The sequence below is a fragment of the Cherax quadricarinatus genome, chromosome 27 (assembly GCF_038502225.1).
Source record: "Cherax quadricarinatus isolate ZL_2023a chromosome 27, ASM3850222v1, whole genome shotgun sequence".
In the NCBI taxonomy this organism is placed as follows: Eukaryota; Metazoa; Arthropoda; class Malacostraca; order Decapoda; family Parastacidae; genus Cherax; species Cherax quadricarinatus.
Window position 1 is genome coordinate 26,874,795 of NC_091318.1, and position 17,098 is coordinate 26,891,892.

The following is a 17,098-nucleotide window of genomic DNA, read 5'->3' on the forward strand; positions in this document are numbered from 1 at the left end:
TGTCTCTCTCCAGTTTATAATGAAGATTGTAAATGAATATTGAAGACAGACAAGACGTTATGAAAGGTTATTAAGTGGCTGTTAATATCCATTTGGTGGCGGGGGAGACACCAATCACTTAGTACGTTTATTCAGGTATACACAAATACAGTTACATAGATTACCATATATAGCAGCATATGTGTAGAGAACCTGGGATAACCCAAAAAGTCAGTGACTTATTTTCACTGGGGTCCTTTTCACTTAGTTGGAAATTACATACTTATATACAGTGCGATGGCGGGCTGCAATATTGAAAAAAAAGTCCTGTGGGTAGCACCATGGCTTATAGAACGAAACAGATATGCCTTAATAGTGTTTTGAGAAAATAGCATAGTAACAAGGGAAATAATAGTACTGTGAAGGTATTGCAGGATGCTACCTATCTCTTTGTAAGAAATAACACGTTATTAACCTGAAATAACACAAGTAAACATTTTACATTATTACTGACAATCATTATCATTACAAACATTCAAGTTGGAATGAGCTTCTGGCCCGAGAAAAAAGAATAAAGCAAGGAAATGATAATCTCCAAGGAGAGTATTGGCAGTATGATGGGGGAGGAGCCAGGTAACACCACTTGACTACCCCAGCTGACATTATCTTCAACCCAGTAGTAGTTTTACTGTGAGTGTAGTGCCAACCTAGTTATCTGCACTGTGCAACTCTCAGACTTGCAGTGTATCTCTAGTGTGTTATAGTGGCAGTGGTTCAACATGTCTATAGTGATGATGAGGAGTGTGAGAGGATGGGGTGTTGGTGTCTGGGCTGCTCAACACAAACACACTCTGGCTCCAGGTCAGTCTTCAAGAATTACATGCTCTGATTTTAAATATTTTACCTTTTTTTCTGCATATCCTATAACCTTTCTGACATTGAGAGAACTTGTATATACATAGACTTAAGAGGGCTACTATGGAGATCAGGTTCTTTTGAAAAATCATTTTTTTTTTAAATATAAGCACGTCAGTAAGTATACATAAATACAATTATCATACACTGTAAATTACCTAAGATAACCTAAAAAAAGTCAGTGACAAATTGTTATTTGCGAGATATTAGCAAAAGTTATATTTATTTTGGGACTTTCAGGATATTAAGGCCATCATCAGTTAGTATTGATGCTCCTGGGCAATCACAACCTAAACAAAGACTAATTTAGTGTTAAAAAGTACACCAGTTCCATATCTACCACTGACGGAGTAAGGCTAAGTTACCTTAGGATATTTTAGGTTGGTGGGTTTTGATAAGCTAGTTTATACCTGGAGAGGGTTTCGGGGTCATTGTCCCCGCGGCCCGTTATAAGACCAGGCCTTATGGTGGATCAGGGTCTGATCAACCAGGCTGTTACTGCTGGCCACATGCAAACTGATGTATGAACCACAACCCGGCAGGTCAGGTACTGACTTTAGGTGCCTGTCCAGTACTGTCTTGAAGACAGCCAGGGGTCTATTGGTAATCCCCCTTATGTATGCTGGGAGGCAGTTGAACAAACTTGGGCCCCTGAGACTTATTGTGTTGTCTCTGTGTACTCGTGTCACCCCTGCTTTTCATTGGAGGAATGTTGCATTTCCTGCCGAGTCTTTTCAATTCAGTTCAATTCAAAGTTTATTCTCTATAAGGATTACAATGCTGAGTTTACAGAATTTGGTTATTGTGTGGTTTACATATAGTAAAATACTAATTACAGAGGGTGCCACTAGAATACCTAGCATGGCTAGGCATTTCGGGCTTTCATAGGAGAGATTTTCGTGTGTAGGTTTGGTACTAATCCCTCTAGGATTTTTCAAGTGTATATTATCATGTATCTCTCTTGCCTGCATTCCAGGGAATACAGATCAAGGACCTTCAACCATTCCCAGTAATTTAGGTGCCTTATGGTACTTATGTGTGCCGTGAAGGTTCTTTTTACACTCTCCAGGTCTGCAATGTCGCCAGCCTTGAAGGGAATGGTTAGTGTACAGCAGTATTCCAGCCTAGAGAGCACAAGAGATTTGAAGAGAATCATCATGGGCTTGGCATCCCTAGTTTTGAAGGTTTGCATTATCCATCCTATCATTTTCCTAGCAGATGAGGTAGATACATTGTTGTGGTCTTTGAAGGTGAGGTCCTCTGACTATTGCTCCCAGGACCTTCACATTACTTTTCTGCTCTATTGTATGATTAGAATTTGTCGTATACCCTGATATATTTTTAATTTCCTCAAGTTTCCTCATATCTGAGTAGTTGAAATTTCTCCTTGTTGAACTTCGTATTGTTTTGAGTGGCCCATTCAAAGATTTGGTTGATGTCCGCTTGGAGTCTAGTGGTGTCTTCGATGGAGGTCACTGCTGTGGTAATCCGGGTGTCATCCGCAAAGGAAGACACGGAGCTATGCTGTACATTTTATTACTGAGAAAGATTAAGGAGAGATATTATAGTACTTCGTAAAAATATTTACTGTTTTTGATAACGTATAGTACGTAAGTTGAATATTGCAGTAAATATAAAAGTTGTGGTAGATATAAATGTGTAAAGAAAGACTGCCTACATGTGTAAGTCTTCAGAATTAGGAAAAGTAGATGATGGGTATGAGAATGAAGCATTCTTTTACCAGAACAGTCCCAGCAGGGTCAGCAGCAACCACAGCAGCAAAAGCAGAAGATGCACCAGGCAGTTAGTGGAATGACCATTGCACGACCATCATGCATACCCATGCCACCAAATGTAGAGGAGATTCAGGCATCAGAGAAGGTATGCCTAAGTTAAAATAGCAGGAGGAGAGTTTCTGATGATTGTCATTTGATTGTTTACTGAAAATGATGTATAGGAAATTTAAGTGTTGTAAGTTAAACTGGTATATATAAATGTTGCAGCTGTTCTTAAGGCATTGCTGTAAGAGTTAGAGTAGTTAGTCCAGCTTCACAGGCAAAAGGCATTGCTATAAAAAAATTAGCTTTTCTTCATATCAGTTTTTATCTTCATTAGGCTTAAAAAATAATTATTATTAGAAGATGCACATGTTTTGAAATAGTATTAGGTTAAATTTGGTTAGGTAGCAAAACCAAAAAAATTATAATTATGCATAGTAATTTGTACATAATTTAAACTATGACTATACTAGTTTAAAAGGTAGGGCAGGTCTAAAGTTGTAATATTTAGGAAATGGATATCAGTACATAAGGAGTGCCTAAAAATATTGAATATAAATGTAATATGCTGGGCTTAAGATGTGGTGTGTTTATAGAATTTAGTAATCCTCGCATGGTAAGTAACTTGATTATGGTGAGATCTCTTGAACCAAGGAATTGGACTGGCCTCCCCTTCCTTGGATTGAACCTGATTGCCTCCCGTTTCCACCAGGTGCTGCATGATCCCTACAGAGTTAGCGTCCCCCTCTCAATGAATGTAATAATATAGAATATACTAGTCTAAAAGGCCAGTATTAGGATTCACTTGACTATTAAATCAGTCACATGTGTGACAGTGTTGGTAATGTATTATAAATTTGATGGGTTTCTCCCTGGAGAAGACCTGCACCAGGAATGACTTCCTGGTGAATCTTTCTGGTCTAACATTAAAAATTCAAAACAAGTCTTTAGTTTAAGGAACTATAACTAAGTTTACAATTGATTTAAAAAAGAAAGAACGTGGCATGGCATAACACAAAAGTAAATTGGGGTTTTAAGAAGACTAATATAAGATATTGCTGTGTGTAACATAATTTAAGACCTCAATATAAGACCTGACTATAAAAACCTCATGTAAGGCATGCATAATGGTTAGGTCTCATTATTTAGAATAAAGTAATAAGTGACTTCATATTGCTGAATTTACAGTATATTCAAGTAGTGTTCTTCGACATTTCTATTTAAGGTGATTGTTTCCAGTTTTTAAAATTTAAGCTATTTCAGTTTTGGGAAATCCAAAAATTATATATGGTACTTCTCTATTGTGCTAGATACAGTACATATAAAGTTTTGTAAAAAAAAAAAAATAAAAAAATTTCTTTCCTACAGGCTCGTTTTTCTCGCCGTCGCACCAGAGATATTTCTTCCAAATTGAATCAGATGGGCAGCTTGTTTGGCTCAGGATTCATGGGTGATCAAGGGTCACGAGGTGCCTTTAACACTGGAACACTCCCTGTTGACTCTCATGTTGATGTTTATGATTCACGCATCACAGTTTCTCTGTCTTCTGTGAGTTACTGTTTTTTTTTAGTTTACTACATATGTATATACAGTCATGCATCACTTAATGACAGGGATACATTCTGAAAAATGCATCGTAAGGCAATTTGGTCATTATGCGAACATCATACAGACATAGGCTGCTGCTGGTTTAACACTTTTATGGTAAACTTTTTTTTAAGTAGAAAAATGTACACTCTAGAATAATGATAAAAAGTACAGTATAGTAAATACATAAACCAGTAACATAGTTGTTTATTGTCATTATCAAGTACAGATACTTCTCACTTAACAACCTACCTGTTTAATGACCGCTCGAACTTAGGACCAGCTCTCCAACCAGTGTACTGTATGTGTATTTTACTTTTGTTTTTAAATGCCTATGTGGAGAAAGACCTCCAGTTAGAAGGGGGGCAATATTACCCTTCTTGAAGGGGGAGTAATGACTTCTCCAGAGAGGGCTAACCCTCTTGGAAGGGGTTGTGTACAGGCCTTCTTCCTTGTTCCCAACCGAGAATTATCAGAAGCAACAACAATAAATATTCTGGCCACCTTTCAGTTTTGAGTTCAGCACAAAAGTTCCTTGGTATTATGAACCATGTTCTCTAGCAGTACCATCCATTCTTACAGAAAAGACTTAAATTTTCTTATGTTATAAAATGTGTAAGCAGCTGTGTGTGGAAGTGATTAAATTTTTGATTCTCAGGTTTATTCTTATGCAAGTGCCTTGTCAGTATTTATTTAGTAATTGCTGTATTGCACTAACATTCCCCTTAGTCAGGTATTTTGTCAGTTTTGTTAAATTGGATTAATTTTTATTATTTAGTGCTTAAAGGTGAAGCATTGTGCTGTGCACTACAAAAAATTGTATCTCATTTACCATTTTGGATTTTTTTTTTTTTTCAACAAACTTGCCATATCCCATCGAGGCAGAGTGACTTACGAAGAAAAACTAAAGTTTTTCTTTTTAAATTTAGTAGTTATACAGAAGGGGTTACTAGCCTCTTCTGGCATTTTAGTCGCATCTTACGACACGCATGGCTTACAAAGGAAGATTCGTTTTTATTATTATATTAATAGAAAACTTTTGTTTTTCTTTTTTTGTCGCCCTGCCTCGGTGGGATACAGCTGATTCATTGAAAATAAAACTTGATATTATTAACCAAGTCACAGAACAGATGGGGCTTGAACCCATGGAGTGATATTGGAATGTGAGCAGGGTAACATTTATGAAGGGATTCAGGATTGCGATTGGGAGACTTAATCCTTGGAGGTGGGAATTACAATGTTTGCACTCTGGAGGGATGAGGATACAGCCTCGCCTCGCATGGCAGCGTACAGCTAGCCCTCCACTTTTGCGAGTTCCACTTTCGCGAGCTTTGAATATTCGTGAATACCCAGCCACCAAACAAATGCGGGAAAAAAGATCAGGAAAACGCTGCCCACTGATGTTTTCATGCGTTTTGAGATTGTTCGGGATTCAATAGGTTAAGGAAGCAGTACTGATAGGGTAAGTAAATGCTGTTATTATATTTCCCTACATCATACTTGCGCACCAAACATTCGCGAATTTTCAAGATTCGTGAGGTTCTTGATTCCCTAACCCTCGCGAATATGGAGGATCTACTGTACTCATTTACCAACGACTCAGACTTACAATGGCCTCTCTGACCAGTATGCATACCTGATGTATATTAGAGCTGATTTCCTCTATTCTGTTTATTACAATATACAGTACACTACTGTATAAACATTTAAAAATATACCAGAAATGTTATAAATGGTGCATCAAACATGGTTGACACAAACCCACTACCATTACAGTATGTTTCTCACTTAGCAACGAATTTGTTTACCAACTTAGTCTTAGGAACGGAACTCTGTCGTTAAGTGAGGAGAGGCTGTATTACAGTTCCAGGGGTCATTTGAATTGTAATGTCTGTTCACTTTGTGAAGATAACAATTCAGTGAATGATAGTGAATGTTTACTTTATTGGGAGATAGCCAATGTAAAAAAAAAAAGTATTACCAGTATTTTATTTCCATTGTTTATATTATTAAATAAAGAAATGAGGCTACAGAGGAAAAATTGGATACCTCTTGATCTGAATAATGATGATGAAACTTCAGGTCACTTTATTTAAAAGTAGTTACAGTATTCTGCTGTACTTTAATTCCTTTTATTTATCCTTCCAGGTGATGCAGACAAATGTGCCCAAGCCTTTTGAAATCTCTGGGAAGGCCCCAGTGCATCTGAACATGCCAGGTGGCCAGTGGGCTCAGGATGACAAGTATGTCTCTGGTGACCTCCAGGACTGCCACCACTCCATCATCGTCTCTAAGAAAAATTCAGGTACTACCCTCCTAACTCTTGGCAGTTTGGTACTTGGATCCCCCATGAAGTGTGTTAATTTGTCAAGACAAAATGGACTTTGTCCTAGAGGACTGATGACAGCCTGTGGGAGCAATAGAATAGACAGTTTAAACTTTCCATGGATTTCCTCCCATGTTAACAGTGTGTGCCTCATTTCTAACAATTCTTCAGCATGTCACAGAATTGTGTGTGGTAGAGGTTCACAGAGGTGTAGCAGATATTTTAACACATGTGCAGTGTGCAACAACCAAGACAGTCAGTCTGTTGAGACAAAAAGCAGTGGGAATCCTAAGGGTCAGCTGACATCGAAGCAGAAATTACAGCGAGCTGTAAAAGAATATGGAGCGACAGTCATTGTGTTTCATGTCACAATTTCACTAGCCTCTCTGGGAATCTGCTACTTACTGGTATCTAGGTGAGATATATAATTTTATTGGTTCTCATGTCTGAAAGCACTTTTGATAATTTTTGTTAAACATTAATCGAGTACAGGTTGACCATCATTAATCCAACATCATCAGGACCTATAGGATGCCAGATTAGTGATTTTGTCAGATTACAGAGTGGTTAGGTTAGAATACACTTTACTCAACGGCGATATTTACACATTAGCGATTTCACCCAATTTATGCCCTATTTTTGGCCCATCCATTGTTCCAATCTACCTGGCTCGTATCTATTTTGTTAGTATGTATTCCTTCTATAATGTTGATTGAGTACAAGAAACCACCTATTTACCTATTTCAACTACCCAGTAAAGTGGTCAGAAATTGATAATTTGGCCAATTTCACACAAATTTCAAGAGATGCCAATTTCAAAATAGTCCAGAATAAACAATGCAGACATTCCTGGCATTAAAATATTATTTTCTTCGTTCATTAATCCCATCTCCAGTACCCTCTTATATTATGCTTACTTTCCATTGTGAATTTTTATTCATACAAAAAATAGAAGATTTACTGTTTTGCAGACTACTGCATTATTGTAATAATGTATAAATAATGTTAACCCATTCATGACTGTGTATTAGACCGGCAAGTTGGAAACACATTGGACGGTGTCATTTGTTTACTTTTTAAAATTAGCAAAATTCAAACATTTCTGCTACTTTGAGCTCAGTTTCAAGGTACTTTCTGTTGTGAAACCAATCAGTCATATGTTTCTGTAATATATCTCCCATTCTATCAAATGAGACAAAAAAAAAGAAAAAAAAGAGAATACAATCATAAAAGCCATGCAAAAATACAGTGGAACCTCAGCTTACGAATGCCCCACCATGCGAATTTTTCAGGATATGAACAGTCGCTCGGTCGATTTTTTTGCTTCTGGATACGAACAAAATTTCAGGATGCGAATTTCCCCTCAAGGGAGATTCCTTGGTGAGGGGCTCTTGATCCAGGGAATTGGATCTGTGCTCCAGTTCCCTAAATTAATAATAATAATATTATTGTTATAATAATACGTACGTACTAATAATAATACACTGCAGCAGGCCTGTTGGCCCATACTAGGCACGTCCTTCACAATCCATCCCACTAGCAGAATATTTGCCCAACTCAAGTTTCAATGCTACCCAAGCAGTAAGCTTTGATAATTCTATTTACTCATCTTGACTGTGTGCTAATGGAGTTACAGGAAGCTGACATTGAAGAAATCCTGAACATTGACAATGATGCACATATTGTGAATTCCGTGACTGACGGTGAAATTAGATGAATTGTGATAGATAAATAAGCCATAGAGTTGATATTAGCGTCATACTGAAGTATTTTGTCATGCTACCTGAGAGCAGGAATTCCGCTGGAATGGATTAATGCCATTTCAGTTAATTTAAATGAGGACAATTAACTCGGCATACAGAGAAATCAGGATACGAACAAGGTCATGGAACAGATTAAATTTGTAAGCTGAGGTTCCACTGTACACCTCGGTCACTGTTTTACACCAAGAGAACAGTCACAGTTTTTTTTCCTCATGTTCTGTGTGCTGCAGGATTTTTTTATGTAGTACACACTTACCACACAGACCTATTCTCACATGTAAGCCCAAATTTACTGGTCACAGCTTATCTGAGTGAGCTGAGCTTATGGCAACTGACAGTAGGTTCAGAGCCACCTTATCTTTTATGGACAATGTACGGTGTATGTGCTTTACACAGTGCGAAGCATTTCTTTCATTCATTGGAACCATGGCTTGGGCTAAAAGTGAGCAGGTTATAACAAATGGAGAAAAAGAAATTGGAATGACTTATGCAGCAAGTAGCGGCACCAAACGGTAGCAGCAGGTTGGTGCAGCAACCCCGGAGATTTGAAGTTATGCTAGCTGAAATTAGTGCTGGATTACTGATGGAACCAGATTACTGATTGCCAGATTAGTGATGGCCTATCTGTATTATAGAATTAATATAGGTATTTAAAGAGCCTTTTGATGCAAAGCTTGTTTTTATATATGTATTATGTATATGGCTTCAACCACCTTTAAAAGTGTGTTTAAGATAAGTGGCTACTTATTCACTTCAGTGGGTGAAATGGATAGATCTTGATTTTTTCTCACAGTGCATTAACAGTGCAGTATCAAACCACACTGATCAAATCTTTATTTTTGAGATTTAGGAAATAAATTTCATATTTTTCTAAACTGCCTTATTCTGAATTCTTTTCTTTCTGTATCCATAGTAGGTTTAGCACTTTATTTTAATTATAATAATTTTCTTAATATAACTGTTGATTTAACATTAACACTACCCCTTTAGTACTTGTTCTTTCAGATGCTTTGGAATAACTCCCATTCATTCTTTCCTATTCAAAACTCTCACCCTTTTTAATTTTTTTGCTCAACACTATTTCATCCATCTTCTGTTCATTAAAATTTTGTTTCTTTACAAAAACAATATATGTACACTAAACACCAGTGATATTGTAACTGATATCTGTAATATTGCCCCCCAAAAAATACATAATGCTCACTGGTAGTGCACCTCCAGGCAGGGTCTGTGTGAATGTGACATATTTCATGTACTTTTGATTTACTGTGCCTTGCAAAAATATTATTGTATATAATGTCTAGGACTAATTGTATAGATGTTACTACAATCTGGAATGTAATATAGGACTTCATATATCTGAATCCAAATAATTGAATCCCAAATTTACAAAAACTAAAAGTTTATGGAAATTGCACAAGATTCTCCTCTTCAGATAAATCTAAAAAATCAACACCTGAAATGGATTCAGAATTTTTCAAAAATTTTCACACTTCTGATGAACATTTGTGGAAATGTCATCTGTGCAGGCTTAGTCTTCCTGGTTCTGCCTCTCCTGTGTCTCAGAAATGAACTTCAATATTTCTTTGCAGTTTTTTCTTTGCGAACATCTTGAAACAGTTAATTTGTCTTTATGCATATCTTCAAGCCTTCTCTTTTCCAGATTCACAATTACCTGGACCTGACTATTTATTAAGGGACAACCTGCAAAATTATGCACCACACTAGGCCATAATTTTTTTCCTCAGTTTGCATTTACTGTTGATTGGGAGTTTCATCTCATGCACTTTTTACACAAGTTATTGCAACTGCAATGTTAAATTTATGCTAGATCTCTGGCACACTACTGTCAATGGCTGCAATAAATTTTTGTACCCAGCATGTATAGTGACACTTAACCCTTTCAGGGTCCACAGGCCCTCTCAGAGACTTGTTCTCAGGGTCCCCCAAATTTAAAAAAAAAAAAATTATATTTTCTTATGAAAAGATAGAGAATCTTTTCCCGATCATAATGACACCAAAACTATGAAATTTGATGGAAAACTTGCGGAATTATGCTCTCGTGAAGTTAGCGGTCTCGACGATGTTTACGCATCGGTGATTTTGCTCACTTTGAACCCTATTTTCGGCCAATTCTAGTGTACTAGTCGACAAAAATCGTAACTATTTCGCTAGAACTCCATTTTTTCTATCGAATGAGTACAAGAAACCACCCATTTACCAATTTCAACTATCCAATACAATGGTCAGAATTTAGCAATTTTGCCAATTTCACACAAATTTCAGAAGATGCCAATTTCCAAATAGGGTCCAGAATAAACAAGAAAGACATTCCTGGCACTAAAATAACAAGTTCTCTGTTTGTTAGTCACATCCCCAGGCCCCTCTTATATTTCTTTGGCTTTCCACTTTGAATTTTTATTCTTGGAAAAAATAGAAGATTTACTGTTATGCAGACTACCGCATTAGTGTAGAAATGGTATAAATAATATCAGTGCACTTGTGAAAGAATATTAGACTTGCCATTTGACGTGTTTTGGATGCTTGGCATGATTTGTTTACTTTTGAACTTTGGTAAAAATTGAACATTTCTGCTACTTTGAGCTCAATTTCAAGGTACTTTTCATTGTAAAACCAGTCAAAATCATCTCAATTTCTGTAATATGTCTTCCATTCTATAAAATGAGACCAGGAAAACTAGAATACAACAATAAATACCATACGAAAATACAGTGTAAAGTCGCTGTTTTAATCCAAAAACACGGTCAAATTTTTTTTTTTTCTCATTACGCACTGTGTGCTGCAGGATTTGTTTTATACTGCGCACACTGACCACATACACCCATTCTTTCATATGTAGGCTCACCAGCTTTCTCTCACTAGATTTGAGGGCGCTAGAATTTAGGCGTACTAGTACGTCATAAACCCTGGGGCCTAAGCCGTACTAGTATGGCCGAAACCCTGAAAGGGTTAAATGTCTTAATCACTCCTTGACCCAATGGTTGTATCAAAGTTGATGTATTTGGTGGTGAAAACACAACCTCCACATTGGGTTGGATAGACTGCAAGAGTTGATGGGTGGCTATAAAAATTGTTAAGAATGATAAGAACCTTGAATGCAAAATTATTTTAGACCAAATAACCAGCAAAGTGATTTTGTTCTATTCTTCTAAAGCACAGGTATTCTGGATAATACATTAGGCTTACACCAGAAATCACCTGATGCTTTAGCATACTGAAGTATCCTCAAACAATTCTTCAGTCTCTTGAGTCCAGGTGCATTCATTTTTCTTTGCTTTCTGATGCAAGTTTTAAACTACATCTTTTTTCAAAATATACTTGTTTCATCATCATTAATACCTGCTCAGGCTTGTAGCCATCCTTAGAAATAATTTCCTCCCACTTGGGCAGGGAAATTCTTGAATCCTGTGGTGTGCTGTACTGGTTTTATCCAATGTAATGTGGGATTGTTAAACAAAATTTCATTAATGTTGTATTGAAAATGTGCTACGTGAATGTGTTACGTGTGGGGTCAGCTTTTCAGGGTATTTACATTTGAAAGTTGACATTGTCTTATTGTTTATTTTATTTGTTTCTACATAGTAACATGTTTTTCACTAATGACTGTTGTTCTCTTCTTTACAGTGGAGTAGATATGACTGGGGTGATTGAGAGTCTGGGAATCAACATAGGGAAGTTGACTGAGGTAGCAGTTACTGGAGTCACTGAAACTTCAACTACTGTGGCCAGTGTACCAGAAGCTGTGACTTTGGAAAGCCTTCAGAAGGACAGTGTGGCAGAAGTTGTTGCAGAAGATGTAGCTAGTGGTATTGATGTAGATACAAATCCAGTAAGTGTAAATGATAGAGTTGCAGGTGCTGCCACTTTTGTGGTTGCATATGCTGTTCATAAAGTATTTGCTCCAGCACGGATAGCCATTACGCTGACTGCTACTCCTTTTATTGTTAGGCATCTACGAAAAATAGGGTTTCTGAAGCCCCCAAAGCCCAAGTTGAGTTAAGGCTTTTAAGTTTAAATATATTGTAGTACAAGTTATTTTTAAAGCTTACTAGTACACAGTGTATATCTCTTGGAATCTGAACCATTGTAAATTCCTAGGCTAGTTTCTCATTCTTCTGGAATTATGAATTCTGTCTTCTGCTTGGAGGCCTCACTTACCTTGATTTTGTTTAGTCACTAAGGATATATAAGGAAACAATGTTAGGTAAAAGTCACATGTGTGACTAATGCACATGTGTCCTTTTGCCTAAAGTGTTGTCGGTAATTCTACTAACATTATTACAATAGGGAAGCAAGTTTGCTTATCAGTCACCTGTATTCTGCTTACCAACCTTTTTAGTAGACTTTGTTGCCAACTTGTAAAAATTAAAACAAAATTTTTACATTCCTTGACTGATGAACAAAACTCGAATACAAATAACAAAGAGGAAAAGTTTATAACATAAATGAATCTTTATTATGAAGTTCGTACAGTTGAAAGAATCCTCATTCCTTGACATGGAATGTGTTAAAAAAAAAAAAACTTTTAGCCAAACAGTGCCAGTGTACCACACATACAAAACTGTCATACAAACAAATGCATTTAGTCCAAATAGAGGTAAAATTCAATTCAATCTTAAATCCTATGCTGTTTGCACACACGCTAACCAGACTTGAAAAGCAAATCGCTTCTCTTGACTCTTGCCCCAAAAAATATGAGCATATCATGTACTGTTTACAAGGGTTGTTGAGGTGGTTCGGACATGTAGAGAGAATGGAGCGAAACAGAATGACTTCAAGAGTGTATCAGTCTGTAGTGGAAGGAAGGCGGGGTAGGGGTTGGCCTAGGAAGGGTTGGAGGGAGGGGGTAAAGGAGGTTTTGTGTGCGAGGGGCTTGGACTTCCAGCAGGCATGCGTGAGCGTGTTTGATAGGAGTGAATGGAGACAAATGGTTTTTAATACTTGACGTGCTGTTGGAGTGTGAGCAAAGTAACATTTATGAAGGGATTCAGGGAAACCGGCAGGCCGGACTTGAGTCCTGGAGATGGGAAGTACAGTGCCTGCACTCTGAAGGAGGGGTGTTAATGTTGCAGTTTAAAAACTGTAGTGTAAAGCACCCTTCTGGCAAGACAGTGATGGAGTGAATGATGGTGAAAGTTTTTCTTTTTCGGGCCACCCTGCCTTGGTGGGAATCGGCCAGTGTGATAATAAAATAAAAAAAAATAATGTACTGTATACACCAAAGAAATGTTTCATTTGACCCCCCCCCCCCCCAAAAAAAAAAAAAGAATTTAATTATGCATTGGACAAATAGTAAATCTTATTTCTTGGGTTGAGTGCTTTGTTAGTGGGTTGTCGTGAGGACCTGCCTAGTTGGGGTCAACAGGCCGGCTGCAGTGTTCCTTTCTTATGAGTCGGATGTCATCACGCGTCAGGTGTTTGCTTTGTTGTGGGATGTGATGGCAAGATGTGGTGTCGACCTTTATATGCCTTCCTTTGATGTATTGTTTTTATAGTTCTTTGATAATGTGAGAAGTCACGAAAGTGCTTGGAATTTCACTATTTTTTCACAGTGGTTGTTTTGCATATTCTGAAATCACCTGTTGACTGTGATTGCACACAGGCACACACATATATCTTCATGGGGAAGTGGAACAGAATTCTTCCTCTGTAAGCCATGTGTGTCGTAAGAGGCGACTAAAAGTGCCGGGAGCAAGGGGCTAGTAACCCTTTCTCCGTATACATTAATAGTTAAAAAGAGAAACTTTTTTTTTTTTTTTGTCTGCTCTGCTTTGGTGGGATATGGCTGGTTTGTTGAAAGAAGAAGAAAGAATGTACGTGTGTACTTGTGTGTGTATGTGTTGTTGTACTCGCCTATATGTGGTTACAGGGGTTGATTCACAGCTCCATGTGTAGAGGTGTGGGTGTCTGTGGGGAGTTTATTTTAATTTGAAGGACTTTTATTCATGAAGACAAATACAAGTTGCAAGCTTTTATTGGAACTTTGTTTCACTGTGTGGAGCTTTATCAGAGTTGTCCCAATAAATGTTTGTTCTGCAACTTGTCTTTGTCTTCATATTTGTTAACTATATGGCATTTCATCCAGATATTCACACAAATATATTAACCGGCTATGAATGTTTCGTGGTTGACATGAGTGATGTATACATCTTTAATTATGATGCCCTTGTTCTTGTTAACCTGTTAAAGGTCAATATTATGGTGAAATAATCTTAAACGTTACAGTACTTTGTGTAACCTATCAGAAACAAACTTCGCAATAATTCCTTTACTGAAGGAAAAACGTTTTGTGCCGCAGTGAGATCTGATGACCATTGAGAATACACTATCTCCTGCTCACATATTTAGTGTACAGTATTATAGTGCTACAAGTCCTCTTTTCTACTTTGTACCAGTTTTTACTCTTTCGCATTGCTAGTTATCAGTAACAAACAATGAAGATATAATTCTGGCTAGGCAAACACCAATGTTGTTGTTAGCCAAGCTAGTACTTTTCCAGCAAGCTGTTGGCTTGTCAGGTGCTTAACACAAGAAGCATTTGCAAGGGGTAAAATATGCTGAACTTGCTTATAACTATCACCAAATAGGGAAATTTCTAAATACAAGTACAGTACAGTGTATTGAAAACCCTGCTATAGAGTTATGGTCACTAGTTTAACCAATGTAGGACTAACACCATAATGTTCTAGGTACAGTCAAACCTGTTTTCATATGGCCTAGTTTTCGTACGATTCAGTTTTTGACGACTTTTTTCGTCAAAATCTTGTCCCAGTTTTTGCACATCCGCTCGGTTTTTGTACAGTTGAAAATGTTCCGTACCAAACTCAAAAATGGTCTGTACCAAATTTCTCCCCAACAAGTCTTCAATTGTGACAAAACAGGCCTCTTTTTGACTTGCATCAATCAGGAAGAAAAAGCACTGCCAGGAACCTATGAAGGATAAGCTAACTTTTGTTCTGTGGTAACACTAGTGGAGATATCAAAGTGAAGCCTTTATTGGTGTATCACTCTGAAAATCTCCGAGTGTTCAAGAAAAAGTGTCATCAAGAGTAAATTGTGTGTGATGTGGAAGGCTAACAATAAGGCATGGGTCACAAGACAAATTTTCATTGAGTGGGTCAATGAAGTGTTTGGCCCGAGTGTGAAGAAATACCTCCTGGAAAATCAATTGCCACTCAAGTGCTTCCTGGTACTGGACAGTGTTCCTGCTCATCCTCTAGGCTTGGAAGACCAGTTGCTGGAGGAGTTTAGTTTTATCACAGTGAAGTTCTTGCCCCCTAATACCACTCCTCTCATCCAGCCCATGGACCAGCAGGTCATTTCAATGTTCAATGACAATGCCTTCTCCCATTTTAGGTAAATCTAAAGAAACACCAGAAACAGACCTCTGGACAGATTTTTTGTGTAACAGGGGTGATGTTAAATGTTCATTTATCCATTTCATTAGTCATTTATATTTCTCATTGTTTTCTGTATGTAAAATTATAGTTATTCTCTATAAAATGTATTTTTTGTTGATATTTTTAGGTGTCTAGAGCACATTAATTGGATTTACATTATTTCTTGTGGGAAATATTGCTTCAGTTTTCGTACAATTCGTTTTCGTCAGACTTTTTTGAATGAATTAATCACGAAAGCTGAGGTTCCACTGTATTTATATGCATAAAGGAGCGTGTTGCTACAATATATGTATAGATTTAACACATACAGTGGACCCCCGCTTAACGATCACCTCCAAATGCGACCAATTATGTAAGTGTATTTATGTAAGTGCGTTTGTACGTGTATGTTTGGGGGTCTGAAATGGACTAATCTACTTCACAATATTCCTTATGGGAAAAAATTCGGTTAGTACTGGCACCTGAACATACTACTGGAATGAAAAAAGTTCGTTAACCGGGGGTCCACTGTATAAACATTGTGTGTATAAACCTTAGTTTTAAGCTTTTTCAACATAAAATGTATCTGATATTGTACAGGGTATCTTGTAAATGAAGCCACAAACATTTTTTGAGAAATTTTTAATCCTTTAATTTTTATTACAATTTTTAGATTTGATAATTTTAAAAATTTTGAGTTAAGGAAGACTTTCAAGGAAGTTTACAGAGTATGGTTGTACAGTATTAAAATATTTTTGGTTATGTATCTTATGGATTGTGAAAATGGTTTCAAATATTTTGGTAGTACCATATCATGTACGCTTTCTTGACATTCCTCCTAAAGTGAATGCATGAGATAGTACTGTGTTATTGTCCACTTTTCTTGTAATAGATAAAGCCTAAGTTATTCTTGTTTATGCATTCATATGTTTTTGAGAAGTGTTTGGTGATCACTTATTGTATTACCAAACAACTCTACAGATTTTTATTGGAAAGTATTATACATATTAATTTTTTTTTTTTTTTGACATAGAACTGCCAAAAGAATTAACATATTTTCTGGCATATAAGGCATGCCCCCCCCCCCCCCCCACTGAAAGTTTTGGAAATTCACCCTGCACCTTATATGCTCAAGGTCAGGGTTAAGGGTAGACTTTGGGTTACTGGCAAATGGTATTTTATAAAAGGACATGCAGTTCGTTGTAGTGATAAAGTTGTAATAATCGTAACGCTTGTGCACCTTATATGCTGGGAAATACTACGGCAGTATATTTGAAGTGTCTACCAGCTTCACTGCTTGTATACAATTGTATAAATATTGAATGTATGTACACATTATGGACCAAAGTG

The 17,098-nt window shown here is 37.0% G+C and overlaps 1 protein-coding gene across 1 annotated transcript; it reads left to right on the forward strand.

Moving 5' to 3' along the window:
* Window positions 1-583: 583 nt before the first annotated feature.
* Window positions 584-12,932, forward strand: LOC128691119 (uncharacterized). Its single transcript, XM_053779928.2, has 5 exons — window positions 584-840; window positions 2,639-2,775; window positions 4,041-4,220; window positions 6,408-7,000; window positions 11,994-12,932. Exons 1-5 carry the CDS (start codon window positions 759-761, stop codon window positions 12,367-12,369), a joined length of 1,368 nt encoding a protein of 455 aa, XP_053635903.2. The 5' UTR covers window positions 584-758; the 3' UTR covers window positions 12,370-12,932.
* Window positions 12,933-17,098: the final 4,166 nt, after the last annotated feature.

Bases quoted from the DNA above. Each gene is read 5' to 3' on its own strand.
- LOC128691119 (XM_053779928.2), top strand. From the start codon at position 759: ATGTCTATAGTGATGATGAGGAGTGTGAGAGGATGGGGTGTTGGTGTC. The intron at 2,776-4,040 runs GTATGCCTAAGT...TCTTTCCTACAG, and splicing joins AGATTCAGGCATCAGAGAAG to GCTCGTTTTTCTCGCCGTCG. The intron at 4,221-6,407 runs GTGAGTTACTGT...TTATCCTTCCAG, and splicing joins TCACAGTTTCTCTGTCTTCT to GTGATGCAGACAAATGTGCC.